At 42.5% G+C, this 14,443-nt stretch overlaps 1 protein-coding gene across 1 annotated transcript; it reads right to left on the bottom strand.

Moving 5' to 3' along the window:
- Positions 1-315: 315 nt before the first annotated feature.
- On the bottom strand, positions 316-9,042 carry nsfl1c (NSFL1 (p97) cofactor (p47)). Its single transcript, XM_030056305.1, has 9 exons — positions 8,889-9,042; positions 7,294-7,394; positions 6,939-7,016; positions 4,092-4,257; positions 3,906-4,001; positions 3,426-3,535; positions 3,177-3,314; positions 2,553-2,723; positions 316-1,619 (listed from the first exon to the last, which is right to left on the bottom strand). The coding sequence occupies exons 1-9, from the start codon at positions 8,988-8,990 to the stop codon at positions 1,457-1,459; spliced, it is 1,125 nt and encodes a 374-aa protein (XP_029912165.1). The 5' UTR covers positions 8,991-9,042; the 3' UTR covers positions 316-1,456.
- Between the last annotated feature and the right edge of the window lie 5,401 nt (positions 9,043-14,443).

Below are 14,443 nucleotides of genomic sequence, written 5' to 3'. Positions count from 1 at the left end.
TGCATATCCCATGACTCACCCCCTGGCCTGAATAACATGGACCGGGAGACAGTTCCTCTTTACTTCTGCCCCAGAGGGGTCATCCACTCTGATCTAATTTTCTAGAGGAAGCATCAACATTTTATAACTCGCATTAGAACAGTATTCCTGGCAAATGCAACCAGTGCAGGAAGATTCAAGCAAAGATTTACTGTCTGACAGAAATGCATTCACGTTTTCTCAGAAATGCTGACATAACTAGGATTTATGTACTTCACCACAGGCAAGTAGTACATGGCCAATTCCCACCGAACAGAGAAAACACAAGACAAAAAATACTTTATACACCAAACATAAAATGGATTTATTTTTCCAGAGGTCCAAACATATATCCGTCTTCCCCAGGATGCATAGAAGATGTCAGTGTGTCATAGGAATTTACTTGCCACAACTACAACCCAGTGTTAACAATCCACATGTTTTGTTTGATAATAAAGCCATTTCTAACTATTGTTAATGTTACACAATATCAAAACCCCACTGTCTTAATGGGACAATCCTATCGTTCTGTAAAAGAAAGAGAAAGGAAAAAAAAAAAGTCAGTTTAAAAAAATAATTAAATCTTCATTTGGACACAGGGACAGTTGTGATTCTGCAGGTGAATAAAGGAGCGTAAGGCTACCGGTATAAGTTTAGAAAAAAAGAAGAAAAAAAAGGAAACAACGCAGCAGTTTGTTTGTTTGTTTTTTTGTTTTTGTTTTTTAAAGTAAATTACATGTCTCTCCCAAGGATGATGGAGGGTTGGAGAGAGTTGAAAACTAGTACAAAACTGGGGTAAGATTAGATTTATATACCCACTAATATCCTGACAAGACTTCTGCTTGTTTCATGGCTCTGGTTTGTGCTGTCGAGACAGAGCCACAAGAGAAATCTGCCACTGAACTGGTGTGCTGGGACCTCAGTGCCTGAAAAGGAAAAATGGCTGAAGGGGCCAATCACGGCAAATGGAAGAGGAAGATCGGGTGGCACGTCGCAGGGAAACGAAAAGCGGTTAAGTGAACATCTCTGGATAAGCTTAGTAACCGGACTGATCCTCGGAAAGCTGGACTGTTGCGTTATTGGATTAAACCGACTACTTCTGTCACAGGTTAACACATCCCAATCAAAACCACCACCAGACAGCATCTGCAGGCTTTCCAACACATTTTCCGTGAACTTTGTTCCTTTTCAAGATAACTCCCCCCCTCCCCGTTACCGCCCGTCACAGACCGCAGAGCAGGGGGTGAGGGTGGAGGCTGAGGGCGGGTAGAATGCTATTTTTCACTTTAGAAAAACAAAATCAGAAATTAGAAGTCCATACATAAGTCTATGGTTTCTCCTCCCTCAGGAGGGGCGGTGGGTTTCACAGGGCTGCAGTTACTCAGCCGCACCACCGGGGGGGGCGGGGGCGGAGGGGGCCGGTGCTCTCACTTTCCCCTCACTTTAGCCGCTGGACGATGACAGCGTTGAGGAGGTTGGCTTCCTGCAGCGTCTGGTTCTCGTCCGTCAGCTCCTTGTTGGGGAAGGTGGTCATGAGGGCGAACTCTCGGGCAGCCATGGCGGGCCGGGCTGCCACCACAAACTGGCGCACGTCAGACACCCTGAGGGAGCCGAGGGAGACGGCACCGAGTCACAAGCGGAAACATGGCTTTCAGCACAGACACGACCGGAGGATCTGCAAGGTTGTTGGCTATACTGTTCTGTACCTCTGTACTGTGTGGTACTTTCACAAGCAGGCCTGGATCATCATTCAGATCACAATAATCATCTTTAAATAGAGTCATATGATAATGAAATACAGGAAAATTGCCATACAAAATTTGGTTGTCTTAGTGTAATGATGACTGTTGTTAATAAAACTCTCCTAAATTGAAATATTAGGGGATGTTTTTTTTGTTTGTTTGTTTGTTTTGAGAGAGCGATAATATTTTAGCATACTTTGGCAGAACTGTTCACTCTCACAAGCCAAGAATGGTTTAGAACCATTAATAACAAAGAAGATATTTCTTAGCTTGGGTGTCATTTGATTTATTATTCAGGAATTCACAAGGAAAAAGTTCAAATGAGAGAGAAATCAGAAAAATAAAAAATAAAATAAAATAAACATGATAAATTTGTGAGGTAGTGATCTGTTGTTTTTTTCCTATTCCTATTTAACATATTCCTGTCCAATTTAATGTGAATAACGTGTAGCAAGGGTTACTAATGACATTAACTAAAGTTCTGCTACATTTCAGTCTAGAGTTGTCTGAACAGCAACAAAATGGGACAGAAGCTTTATTAATGTCACGAGTAACACCTGTGTTTACCTGCTGTTCATGTTAAAACAGCTGATGTGAAAAAGGTCTATAGAGCCTAAATCTATAAAAAGTAAATGTCAATACTTGGGGCTTCAGCAGAAACAGGTTTGTGATGAGTTTTGGGTCCAAAACCAAGAGTTCAAGGAACACTGGTGAGAACTATAGTTTGCCCACGAGGCGAATCATATGCATGGCTAAGTTCTTGATTAAAAATAATTGCATGCCACCCCTCACCTGTGGGTGTGGTTGAACTTCTGGACCAGCCTGCCGCCATCGGCCAGTCGGATCTGAATACTAGTGATGGGCTGGGAGGGGTCGAGGGTCACGGAGGCACTGGCCTGGGCCTCGTTGGCAGCCTGTTCTTGCTGGGAGCCAGCCGGAGTCGAAACCAGCTCTGGAGTGGCACTGAAAGAGTGACGAGAGATGAAAAAATATCATAATTAGACTAATAAACCCCACAAATTGAAGACTGACAAGAGGAAAAATACAAATATAACCAAGGAAAATTAACTGTGTGCCATTACCAATCCTACAACTACAAATGAGGCTCCAAAGTGCAAGCTTCCAGGTGTGAACATGTGGAACTGAATGTGAAAGCAAGGCACTGCTGGATAAAAAATAAACTTTAACTTGCAAATATCTCATGTCTGTTTTATTTAGTCAAATAAATTTAAGTCCTGGACTGAAATACATGTCTGATAAATCAGATGGACAGATTCATTGCTTGTTTGCCCTCTTGTGGACAGACAGAGCAACACCAGCCAAACACACAAGAGCTGTTCTGAGTGTCATTAAATACTCTTATTTTTATTCCTTTTAGAGTTTAGGATAGACAGCCACGCCTGTTAATCATCTCACCTCCCTAGCTTTTGTCCTTCGCCTCCAAAGGCTTTGAAGGCCATCTTGGGTTTGCTGAACTCCTCGTCCCGGTGGTCCTCCATGTCCAGGTTCACCTGGCCCCCTCGGGAACGCTGCCTCAGCTCCAGAGGAATCTCCCTGAAGGGCAACAATGAAAATAGGATTTCATCTCACATGGTCAGCAGTGTCAAAAATCTACTTTAGATAGACAGAATAGGCTTTGCTGTTGTATGGAAAGACTGTCCTCACCCCCTGCGGATCGACTCAAGGAAGATGGCATTTCCAGGGTCACTGTAATTTCTGAGGTCACCGTCATCCAGGCTAAAACCTGTCTTCCAAAGCTTCAGCACCACATGCACCTAATGCATACACACACACACACACGTACATTAATTATGTGCTGAAATGGAAGTCATTGCTGGCCTCTTATTCCACATACTGTAGGATATAACCTCACTCAAGCTCATGGGAGCAGTAGTGCTGGTTATTGCTTAGTACAACTTAAAAATCTGATTTCCCATGCTTCATCTGTTTCTGAGATGCATGATGACAGAGAGCAAACTGTGTGTGCACAAGGGATGTGATCATTATCAACACCACACACTGAAACAAAAAACTGAGACTCCTGTATTTTAAAATAATAATAAAAAAAAAACCACAGTGTGCATTGAAAGACATGTGCGCAAGTTTAAGGAGAAAGAAAGGTGAGGTATCAGAGGTACTCCTCACATCTTGCTGGCCGCTGGAGGATCGCCTCTCTCCAGCCACATAGGTCGACTCCTCCTCAGGTGCCGCTCCCAGCCTGTAGCCTCCTCCAACAAAAGCCTGAGGGGTGGGGAAAAAAGCAAAGAGAAGGTGAGGAAGACTAAATTAGACAAACAGCCGATCATATTGTTTTCATGAGCTACACTTTACCCTGGCTTTGCTGGGCTCCCCGGGTCCCCTCCCGCTCCGGTCCAGAGGCACAGCCCCGTGTTCCTTGGCTCCCTTGAACAGGTCCTCCACCACCTCGTTGGAGGTCTTCTTCTTGGGAGGCCCAACGATCTGCTGCCCGCTGCGCTCCGATCCCCCAGCGAAAAACCTGGACCGAAGCAGGGGAGGGGAGAAGACAGTGCAGGATGTGAAAAAAGACACTTGTAAAAAGAAAGAGGTGAGGGCCGAGATCAAAGAACGTGCTCAGTCAAGTCAGTAACAGCCTCTATTCCTCGTGTCTCCCTTTTCTTAGCGCTTCTCTGATAAAGATGCTGTCAGCACACTATGGCTGACCCTTGCACTCCTTCCCATTGGCTGGTTATAAAGATGATGATGTAGAAAATGAAGCTCATTCTACTGTTGCACGTATTGCAAATCACCCTGGGTAAGAGCATCAGCTGTAGTGCTAGAAATTACAAGCCGTGTCTCAGCATGGTTTTACAGTTCAGAGACAGGGATCGCAACACTCTTCCCTAATGACCCAGATGAGAAATGAAGCCGATCACACTAACACATCATAGACTCACACACTGCTATATTTTCGCAAGTACAGGCCTTTCAGAAGCTAATCTGCACAATACGTCAGCGTGCAAACCATACTTAATATAATAAAACTATGCATTTTTTAAGCTTGTGCCAATCATTTAAATTCCTGCTTTGCTTTCCATTATTCCTCCTGGAGTCTCAACACAATCAGCATAGCTGAAGATACCAGAGCTTGTTTTCCTTTCTTCAAAAGAAGATGTTTGATGACGTTCACTCTTGCACAGTAGGGAAAACAACCTCTACAGAGCTGGATAATCCGTCACAGCGAACAAGAAGCTTTCATTTGTTTTTTACGGTCTTCTTACTGTGTCTGAGTTGACAGGCTCTCATACTGGTTACACAGTTCATTACACTCTGCTTCCTGTTTCAGTCACCTAATTCCCACAGGAAGAAATGGAAGTCTGAAGCAGGATGTAAATCTGCAAAAACATTTTGCCTCACAAACTATATTGTAACATCACCATCTTAATTAAGACATTTTTATTAGCCAGGACAACAGTTTATAGTAGGCATCATAAAGTTTGTATTAAAAGAACTTAAAAGAGCAAACACCATAAAAAAAATATCTGATTACAGACGTGACAAATTAAAGGATAAAGTAACAAAGTGTCTTAGTAAAGTGTTGGATCACCATGGGCCACCTAACAGCTTCAGTACTCCTGCTCCCTCACTTGGTGTTTTGATGATGGCAGTGGTGAGAGCTATCTACCATGTTGCTCCAAAATCTCCCATCGGTGTTCATGTGGTTTAATATGTGGCGAATGTGGAGGCCACAGAATATCATTTGCATCATTTTCAAACCATTCAGAGAGCCCTTGTGCCCTGGTGATGGGGGTGTGGTCATCACTCGACCACTCACATCAGGATAGACATGTTTCATCACAGGATGAAGATGATCACTCAGAATTAGTTTATATTGATTTGCAGTGAGTCTTTCCTCTAAAGGGACAGGTGGAAAATGCCCCTCAGCATAACAGAACCAGTGGACCTCCTCACTGTAGGGGTCTGTCGTTCAGACCTGTAGTGTTCTCTTAGTGGACGCCACATATGCACTACCCAACTTGACCACATCACTTTTTTACACATCTCTGTAGAGCAGTGCCACTCAGCTCTCAAATGTGTTTGTCTTTGCAATGCGGACTTCATGCACTGCAGCCTGCTATAATGTCCTTCTCTATGTGCAGTATCTTTTAGAAGAATTGTTACTGCACCCCTTAAAGAATCTGCCAAGGAGCACTGAATCTGTTCTGGACGTTCACGGTTACCCAATATCTAACTGAGACACTTTATGTAGTTTTTTTCCTTTAGTTTGTCACAGTTTGTACACAGGCATGAGTTACAAAATGATGGGAACTGTAACCTAGACATAGAAAGCATAAAAAATGATTAGATTTGTAAATAACACCGGCATACTCATTTAAGACAGGGAATGAAGCAGCCAAACACAAACACCATCTCTTAACAACCAGTCTGTTACACTGGCCCAGCAGCAGAATTTGTTGATGCTGCAGAACACACGCCCAGTGCCCAGTGAATGAGGTGAGACCAAAAATAGTTTGGCGCATTCTGGAAACACACTCGCCTGGTGTGAAACTCTACCGTCCACACGCTACAAGGATGTACAGCAGAGATAAAGAGGCATGCCTAAAGCTTTAATACCATGTGAACAACTGTGACAACCGCTTAAGAGGATGAGAAGGGCAGCAGGAGTTTACGGCCGCAACACACGGAAAGACACGGGGCGGCTCTATTCTCTCTAAATGTGCATGTAAATGGGTTTTTAAGTTTAGTTTTACTTACAAATCCACACTGCACTTCAACAAAACACTGAATCATTTACAGCTCCATGGGTGCTGTTCTGAAACTGACTGTGACCTTTGACCTGTCCCAGCAGGGGGACAAGTGGATGCAGAATGTCCCTACAGCGATCAATTAAGTCTTCAGAACTGGTGCATCAACCAACAAAACTACAAACCAAATGCAGTGATGAAGGCCTGCAGCCAAAACATTTGTCTTGTCTTTTCCCCTTAATGATTAATTAAAGTTTGTAAAAATACGACATGAGCACGGACCCTCAGCTATTTTCTGATTAATTAAGTACCACAGCTTCAAAAAGTAGCAGCCGAGTGTCTCTTGACTATTTCACACACAGCACTTAGGATGTCTTAGTTCTCCCTCTGGCAGTATTAAGGGTATAGACATAGATGGATCAAAAAAATTTACCACATTATAAATAGAGCTCACCTTTGGCCTTCTTCCTCATCACTCTCATCCTCTGCCTCATGCATCAGATCTCTGAAGGAGGTCACTCTGTGTTGAGAACTGTTAAAAAGGAAAACTTGATTAGATGATACAGGGCGCAGTGTCTATAAGTGCCAAGCAGACATGCAATACAACCAGTAAGCCAAGTTTCTCATGTTCGCTGACATTTATATCAACACTACACTGAGATTTGTTATGGGACCATTTTCTATTCTATTGGACTTTAGCCTGATATTGTGTCATTATATAACAAACTAAAAGCAATTTCAACAAGAGCTTTGAAATTCAAGCACTGTTTAAAATGAACTGTAAAAGCTATAAAAGCTGTAAACTTTACCTTGGACCTGCAGACCGGGACACTGAGGATCCGCCTTCAGGCTGAGGAAGCGTCACTATGTCATCTTCAGCTCCATCCTCAAAGAAACTGGCCAGGGCAAGCTAGTGTGTGTGTGTGTGTGTGTGAGAGTGAGGGGTAGCAAAAAAAATCAGACCATGCCATCTGAAAATCCTGACAGCTCACCAACTCTAACCCGACTCATTTAACAAGTGACAACATGATCAATCAATAATCTAAAAAAGTGTCACTGATGGCCTTCAGCTGGCCAATGAGCAGCCTTGTGGTGATAACAATTGGGAGTGTGTCACAAGTATGGCTGAAGAATATATTGTTATCAGATCGTATATTATGTGTCATCTAAATATGAAGATTGGCGATATTCATTTCTCAATCGACAATGATATGGACAATATCAAATTTAGGGTTAGCCTAAGACAGTGATCAGTCTGTTCTAATCAATAAATACTTTGTGTTTTTGAAGAATGCTCAATTTTCAGTTGCGACACTTATAATTTTAAGTGTGAACCAATAGTTAAATTGTATATCACAGCACTAGTGCAGTCCTAGTCAGAAGAGCCACACACTCTCCTGTTGTTAGTGTCTCGTGACTACATGCATGTCAATATGGATTTGTTTTGAAAGGGAGCTGAAAAGACCTCCCCACCCTCCTCTGCCAAATGGTCCCTGGGGGTCCAAGTCCAATAATGGTTTTCATTTGTTTGTTTGTTTAAAATATACTGAAAGCACATTCAAATATCCAATTTTTTTTCTGACATCTGCTTAACATAATGTGGTGTAAAGAAACAGGAGTCACAACAAGTCACAATGTTCAAACTGAAAGTAAAAACGTCATTCCTTATTATGAACGTGACAAATTTAACAGATTTCATGGTAACTGTTTTGATTTTATATGGTAAATTTCATAAACACAATTGCAGAATTTCAAAGATTACCGCCACCTTCTCTATTTCATAGTGGATTTAAATAATATATCAAGACTATATGAATCCTGTAAACACTAGAAAAAAGTAAAACTACTGTCAATCTATACTGTGAACTCTTACGAGAGGAATAACTGATGTGTTGTATTTCTTCTATGCTAATTTCATATTAATGAATTCCGCAATATTGTTTTTTTATTTTTATTTTATTTTATTTATTAATTTTGAGTGACGGTGTAAGGCTAGCACCGGAAGCTAACTGCCCTGACGCTGGCTGAAGCTCGGCGGCGTTACAAGCTAGCTTCACTTAGCTAGCACGACTCAATGGACTGAAGGCAGGGCAGCGGCAAGTTGATGAAAATCACTGTTTCCAAGGGCAGCGATTCAAAACTAATGTGCCGTCTTGTGCCCGTAGGTGTGCCAGCTGCGTGCCTCGCCGCCGCGGTGCTGGGTGACAGCAGCGGTTTCCATTAAGGCCATTGTTAAAGGGTGACTTGCACAAAATCGCCGGTGCGGCAACAGCGGCTAACATTAGCCAGCCTGTTTAGCCGGCATGCTAGCTTTATGACACTGACATCTCCTGTCGCTGTTTCCCGCACACCTCCCGCCGCGCCGTCCCGCACAGCTCAGCGGGGAGATCATGTCAGCACGTACCTGCAGATTCCAGCCGGCAGACTCCAGGAAAAAGCGGGCCCTCTCCTCGTCGACATCAGTAACAGCAACGAACTCCCTCACAGACTCCTCTTGGTTCGCCATTTTGATTTGCTCCTTCAAGCGCAGGTCCGCCTCCACCTGAGGAAACACGCAACAGATCACTGGTTCCTATGTGACACCAAACACACGTTATAACGACTCAAACGGAGACAACAATAACTTAAGAGAAATAAATCTAGTGATTAAAAGTGTTAGATTTATTTTAGGGATTAGCGGTATGGCTGTATTAAATCTGAGGAGTTTATTGGGTTTCGGTTCATCAACACACCTTGCTTCAGTGCAGACACTATTGTCACCACTAGATGGCGATGTGCACCTACAGGTTACACTACATAGAGGCTACGAGAAGCCTCCTAACCCTCCTGTGATCTTTGGGGTCAATTTTTCTCCATTCAGTGTTTAACGGATCTAAATACATGATTAACATAGTTTTTTCCTCATGTTTAATAACTTTTCCTAATTTAATGAGGACAAGAGGGTAAACAAAATCATATATGTTTTCAGTGTTTTAATAAGTTTTAATTAAAGGGCTATCTAGGTAATCAGCAAGACACATATAGTACCTCACATATAAACTTGGATAACATGTTTTTTTTATTATAATAATTTTCTGGATTTAGCCCCAGCTGATGAAAAATGTTAGTAGATTTGAATGTAACAGTAGGGTTAAGAGCATGTCTGCCTATGACAAAGTGGGATCATACAGAAAGAGGTGCCTCAGTGCAGCTGTGGCCCACAGTTGACACTGTATACAATGTATAGTGTAAACGTGATTTCAAGTCTTCATGTCATCCAAAGACAACAGCAGCTGATTTCATGAAGCACCTTCACTTATGTGAACTGTGCATGCAGTTTCCCCCTGGGGATCATTAAAATTTCATCTGTTTCAATCTGATCTGATCTGATCTCTTCTCATTAGGAGACTGGCTCTCTAATCTCAATCTGCATCTGATCACACTTCTGTGCTCTTGTGCGATAAAAGATAAGAGACCAAACAGATGCTGATTAAATTCACATTAGAGAGTTCTGTGTGGGACACCTCACCTCTGACACAATGGCCCCAGCAAACATGTGCCGCTGATTTCAGCGTGTTCAGCAGATGGAAAACACTCCCGTGAGAGCTACCTTTGTGCCCCCAATAACGTGTCTGATGGCGGGCCAGTCAGATGGCACAAGGCCGTGAGTGCTAGACAGATTGGGAGCATCTTAATTGTTTCTGGGGGGAAAAGGGGTGATGTTCTTTGTTGTTTTTCATGTGCTCGCTGGTAGCTGTTTGATCTTCAGGGCTAATTAATCTGTAGCAAAGTGAGAAAACCGTGTTGTCACCTCACCAAGTGCAGCACAACCCCCATCTCTCTTTGTGTGCACACAAAGAACAAGCACAAAAACAGAAACAAGCGGCGCAATGACGAGGTTTAACCGGCGGTGTTCATACATTGTTTCCCCTTTGGTCGTCTTCGGCTTCAGGGTTTTGTGTGATGAGGCAACAGCACCCAGAAACAGAGCAAGACAGAGGGAGAGACAAAGGAGAAAAGAGAGAGCATAGTGGGCTCATAATAAATGAAGGAACAAGAAGGGAAATAAGTTTCAAACTAAAGACTGGCAGACATAAAGAGAGAGAGAAAGAGTGCGTCTGTGTGTATGTGGAAAAAAAAACAACAAAAGAAAACCCAAAGAGAGGACTTAAGCCGGCGTAGACAAACTTGAAATCAAAAGCAGTATTTTCTAAATCCCACGGGCCCCTGCCCTGCCGTCCTGGCCCCTTGAGACACGAGCACATCAAACACTAATCTGTTTTGGAGAAGGGACAAAGCACAGCAGTGGCAGAGAGAGGGAGCGAGCCATGACCCAGGTGCTGGACTGACAGCCGCCTCAGGAAACCCCTGAAGCAACATGTGTGTGCATCTTCCCATGAGAACCGAGGGCCACGTTGCTGCAGTGTAGTGTTACAAATTTGTGCTCTTACACGAGGTTATTAGCAGACAATGGACACCGACATGCCGCAACAGGTTGAATTGTGCATCAAAACGATGAGAGAGCTTTCTGAAAGCCAAACAAATGCACAAAGGATTTTGTTGAAGGATAAGAAAAAGGTTGGATTTAGCATTTGATAGACTTTAACCCCCTTTAACTCAGATTTTCCCTTAAATTTCTCCTTGAGCAGTTAATTGTATGGCACTCTCACATACATATTCTATATCTGGTGGCTGTAACACTTCACTGAAGCTACATCACAATTATACTGAGTGAAATATTCAAACCCAAGATGCCATTGTTTTATGGCTGCTGCACCACATCAAATAGAAAATATCTCAGTGTCTTGTGCATCATTTTATAAAGATCTCTCTGTAATTCAGCAGGAAATGTTTGATATTATATCTCTGCTAGAAGTTAAGATATAATTCTGTGGGTTTGAACAAAGCAGCGTGTACATTTGTAATGCAAAATCCACTAAAGGGACCAGCAGAGTTGAAAAGGTAAGCATTTGAGCACTTTTCTGGTGTTGAACACAACCTGTAAAGGAATAGTTCAACATTTTGGGCAAACACCCCTTTCCTGACTCACCCAGACTGAGACAAGACGTTTGACACCATTTTCACCTCTGTACGTCCAGTGGTTTAGTTCCTATGGGTAGCATTTCGTGGTAGCTTAGCATAAAGACTTGATCTCGATGGGAGTCGTTAGCATAGCCCCATTCAAATTCAAATTTTATTTTATATAGCACCTTTCATACATAAAACAAATGCAACACAAAGTGCTTTACATTAAAATACATACAACCCTAATCCCCCACCCCCTCATACTCACCCACACACGCACACACACACAAGTACAACATATTTCACACATGCATACACTCCAGGCATACACCCCACCACGCCCCAGCCCACCCCAACCCAACCCAAAGATAGAATAAAATATGGCTGAGCACTGAGGGACCAGATGAGGAAACACCATTCATTCTTTGGGAGCCATCCACACCGGGAGGCGTCCCAGCCCACGACTACAGGGGGCACCACCACAGAGACCACCCCGACCCAGACAGATAGGAGCCCACACCACGGCCATAAGGCCCTGGAGCAGGGCCCCCAACCATCCAGGCCAGGACAACCCCCAGGACGGCACCCCCCGCAGGCAGGCCAGATACAGCTCCCGGTGTGGAGGGCCCCCATGAGGAAAACACTGGAGCTAAAAACTAAAAGATAACAGAGTAAAATACAATCAATACTAAACGGAATAGAGAAGAAATAAGTAAATAAATAATATATATATATATAAACATATAAAAAATGAAGTGTAATAAATGATAATAAATTAAAAACAATAAAATTAAAACAATAAAACAATGCAGGCAACATAAATATGTATTAAAAAGTAAAAAAAAGAAATTATTAATCAGCAACTAAAAGCAGTAAAAACAATAGAAGCAGCAGAAAAGAGTGGAAATAGAATCAGATAAAAGCCAGATTAAAAGGTGGGTCTTGAGCCTGCGTTTAAAAACATCAACAGTCTGAGCAGCCCTGAGGTTCTCCGGCAGGCTGTTCCACAGACGTGGGCCATAATAATAAAATGAAGCTTCACCATGAGTTTTTGTTCTAACATTAGGAACAGTTAAAAGACCGGTACCGGAGGACCTCAGGGTGCGCAAGGGCTGGTAGGGTAAAAGCAGGTCAGACAGATAAGAAGGCCCAAGGCCGTTAAGACACTTAAAAACTAATAAAAGAACCTTAAAATCAATCCTGAAACGCACAGGGAGCCAATGCAGTGATTTTAAAACTGGTGTAATATGAGCCCACTTTCTGGTCCTCGTCAGAACACATGCAGCTGAGTTCTGGAGTAACTGAAGGTGTGAAATACTCTTTTTGGGGAGACCAGAAAGCAGGGCATTACAATAATCTAAACGACTAGAGATAAAAGCATGCATTAGCACCTCTGTGCTGGCCAGAGAGAGAAACGGGCGCACTCTGGCTATGTTCTTAAGATGATAAAATCCTATCTTTGTTATACTTCTAATATGTGGAATAAAATCAAGCTCAGAGTCGAAAAGGACGCCCAGATTTTTGACACATTTTGCGGGTTTAAAATCCTTTAATTTTGGTAAAAGTTTCTCTCTCTTGCCTTCAGGGCCAATAACTAAAACCTGTGTTTTGTCCTGGTTGAGCTGTAGGAAGTTCTCTGCCATCCATGACTTTATATCTAAAATACAATTTAAAAGGGTATCAATAGGCCCTGTGTCATCAGGGCCTATTGACACATTAAAGTGGGGAAAAAAATAAATCTTACAGCATCTCTGAAGCTACCATCAGGCTCGCACCATGATTACAGCTACAGATCATAAATCTGTGGTATAATGTAAGAACAGGTGTGCTCACATTGGACCAGATTACTTGACCAAATGGACTGTGCACGTAGAGGAAACACACACTCCTGCTCCGTGATATATTATGCACACAAGCTCAGGAGTTTAACCTTGAGGAGCCAGGAGGAGGTCAATAACCAGCAGAGCATTGTGACAAGTTAAATGACAGCTTGTAAAAGTGAAGCTGTTGGCAGAGGTTGATTAGGACACGCTCCCATAAACCCAGAGCAAGTCGGACCCCCACCCTCCCACGCCTCTAAATCACCCCCAAACACACACCCTTGCACACTCATATGTTGCGAAATTAACTTTGCTGCGCTTCTTCCCTCCCTTAGGCGACGACGGCATGCTGTAAAGAGAACCGCAGCATCATTTACGACTCCTGACGCACACAACACAGCCTGTCAGTCTCAGGAAAGTACCTAACCCTCTGACCCCGGGGGCACTTTGTGGTCATATTTCACAGAAAGCAGAGGGGAGAGAATGAACGTGCAAAGGAGCCTCATTTAAACAAGACATGTTAAACACTTTCTATACTTATGACACTGAACACTGCGTCTGATCTGCATAGTGCATTTCGGTCGACTGACATAATATTTAATGATTTTGCAACCAAGAACATAAGCACTTTTTTCCTTTTAGGTTTAAGTAGGGTGAAGCATGTGGAGATGATTAAAGCGCTCCCAAGAAGGCAAAATACAAATAAGGAATAAAAAAAAATAAATGAATAAGGAGAGAGGAGCTACTTCAGCTGCAAGAAACCTCTTTATTTATTCAAGTTATCAGTCACAAAGAAGGAAATCTAACCCACTCCCAAGAAACTGATATTAAATGTACTTAAGTATTCAAAAGCGCTTAATAAAAAATGCAAGAACAAAGGTTTATTGAACATGAAGTAAAATGAAGCTCAAGAAAGAAAAAAAAATCTGTCCTAAATTTGATAGAAACAAAAAACTTGGTCAGCCATGCTTGTGGCAAACACTTTCATAACAGTTTCATAATTCAGCAAATTTTTTAACAATTTCAGCAACTGCAAAATATGAGAGAGTGTTACTTAAAAGAATGCTTGCTGAATATTTCAGCCATAATCAAAATTCACAAGAAAGAAATTTATAGGATGGATATTCCAAGGGCA

The sequence above is a fragment of the Myripristis murdjan genome, chromosome 7, assembly GCF_902150065.1.
Source record: "Myripristis murdjan chromosome 7, fMyrMur1.1, whole genome shotgun sequence".
NCBI lineage: Eukaryota > Metazoa > Chordata > Actinopteri > Holocentriformes > Holocentridae > Myripristis > Myripristis murdjan.
Note: the sequence above shows the minus strand (reverse complement) of the source record. Positions and strands in the feature narration are given on the sequence as shown.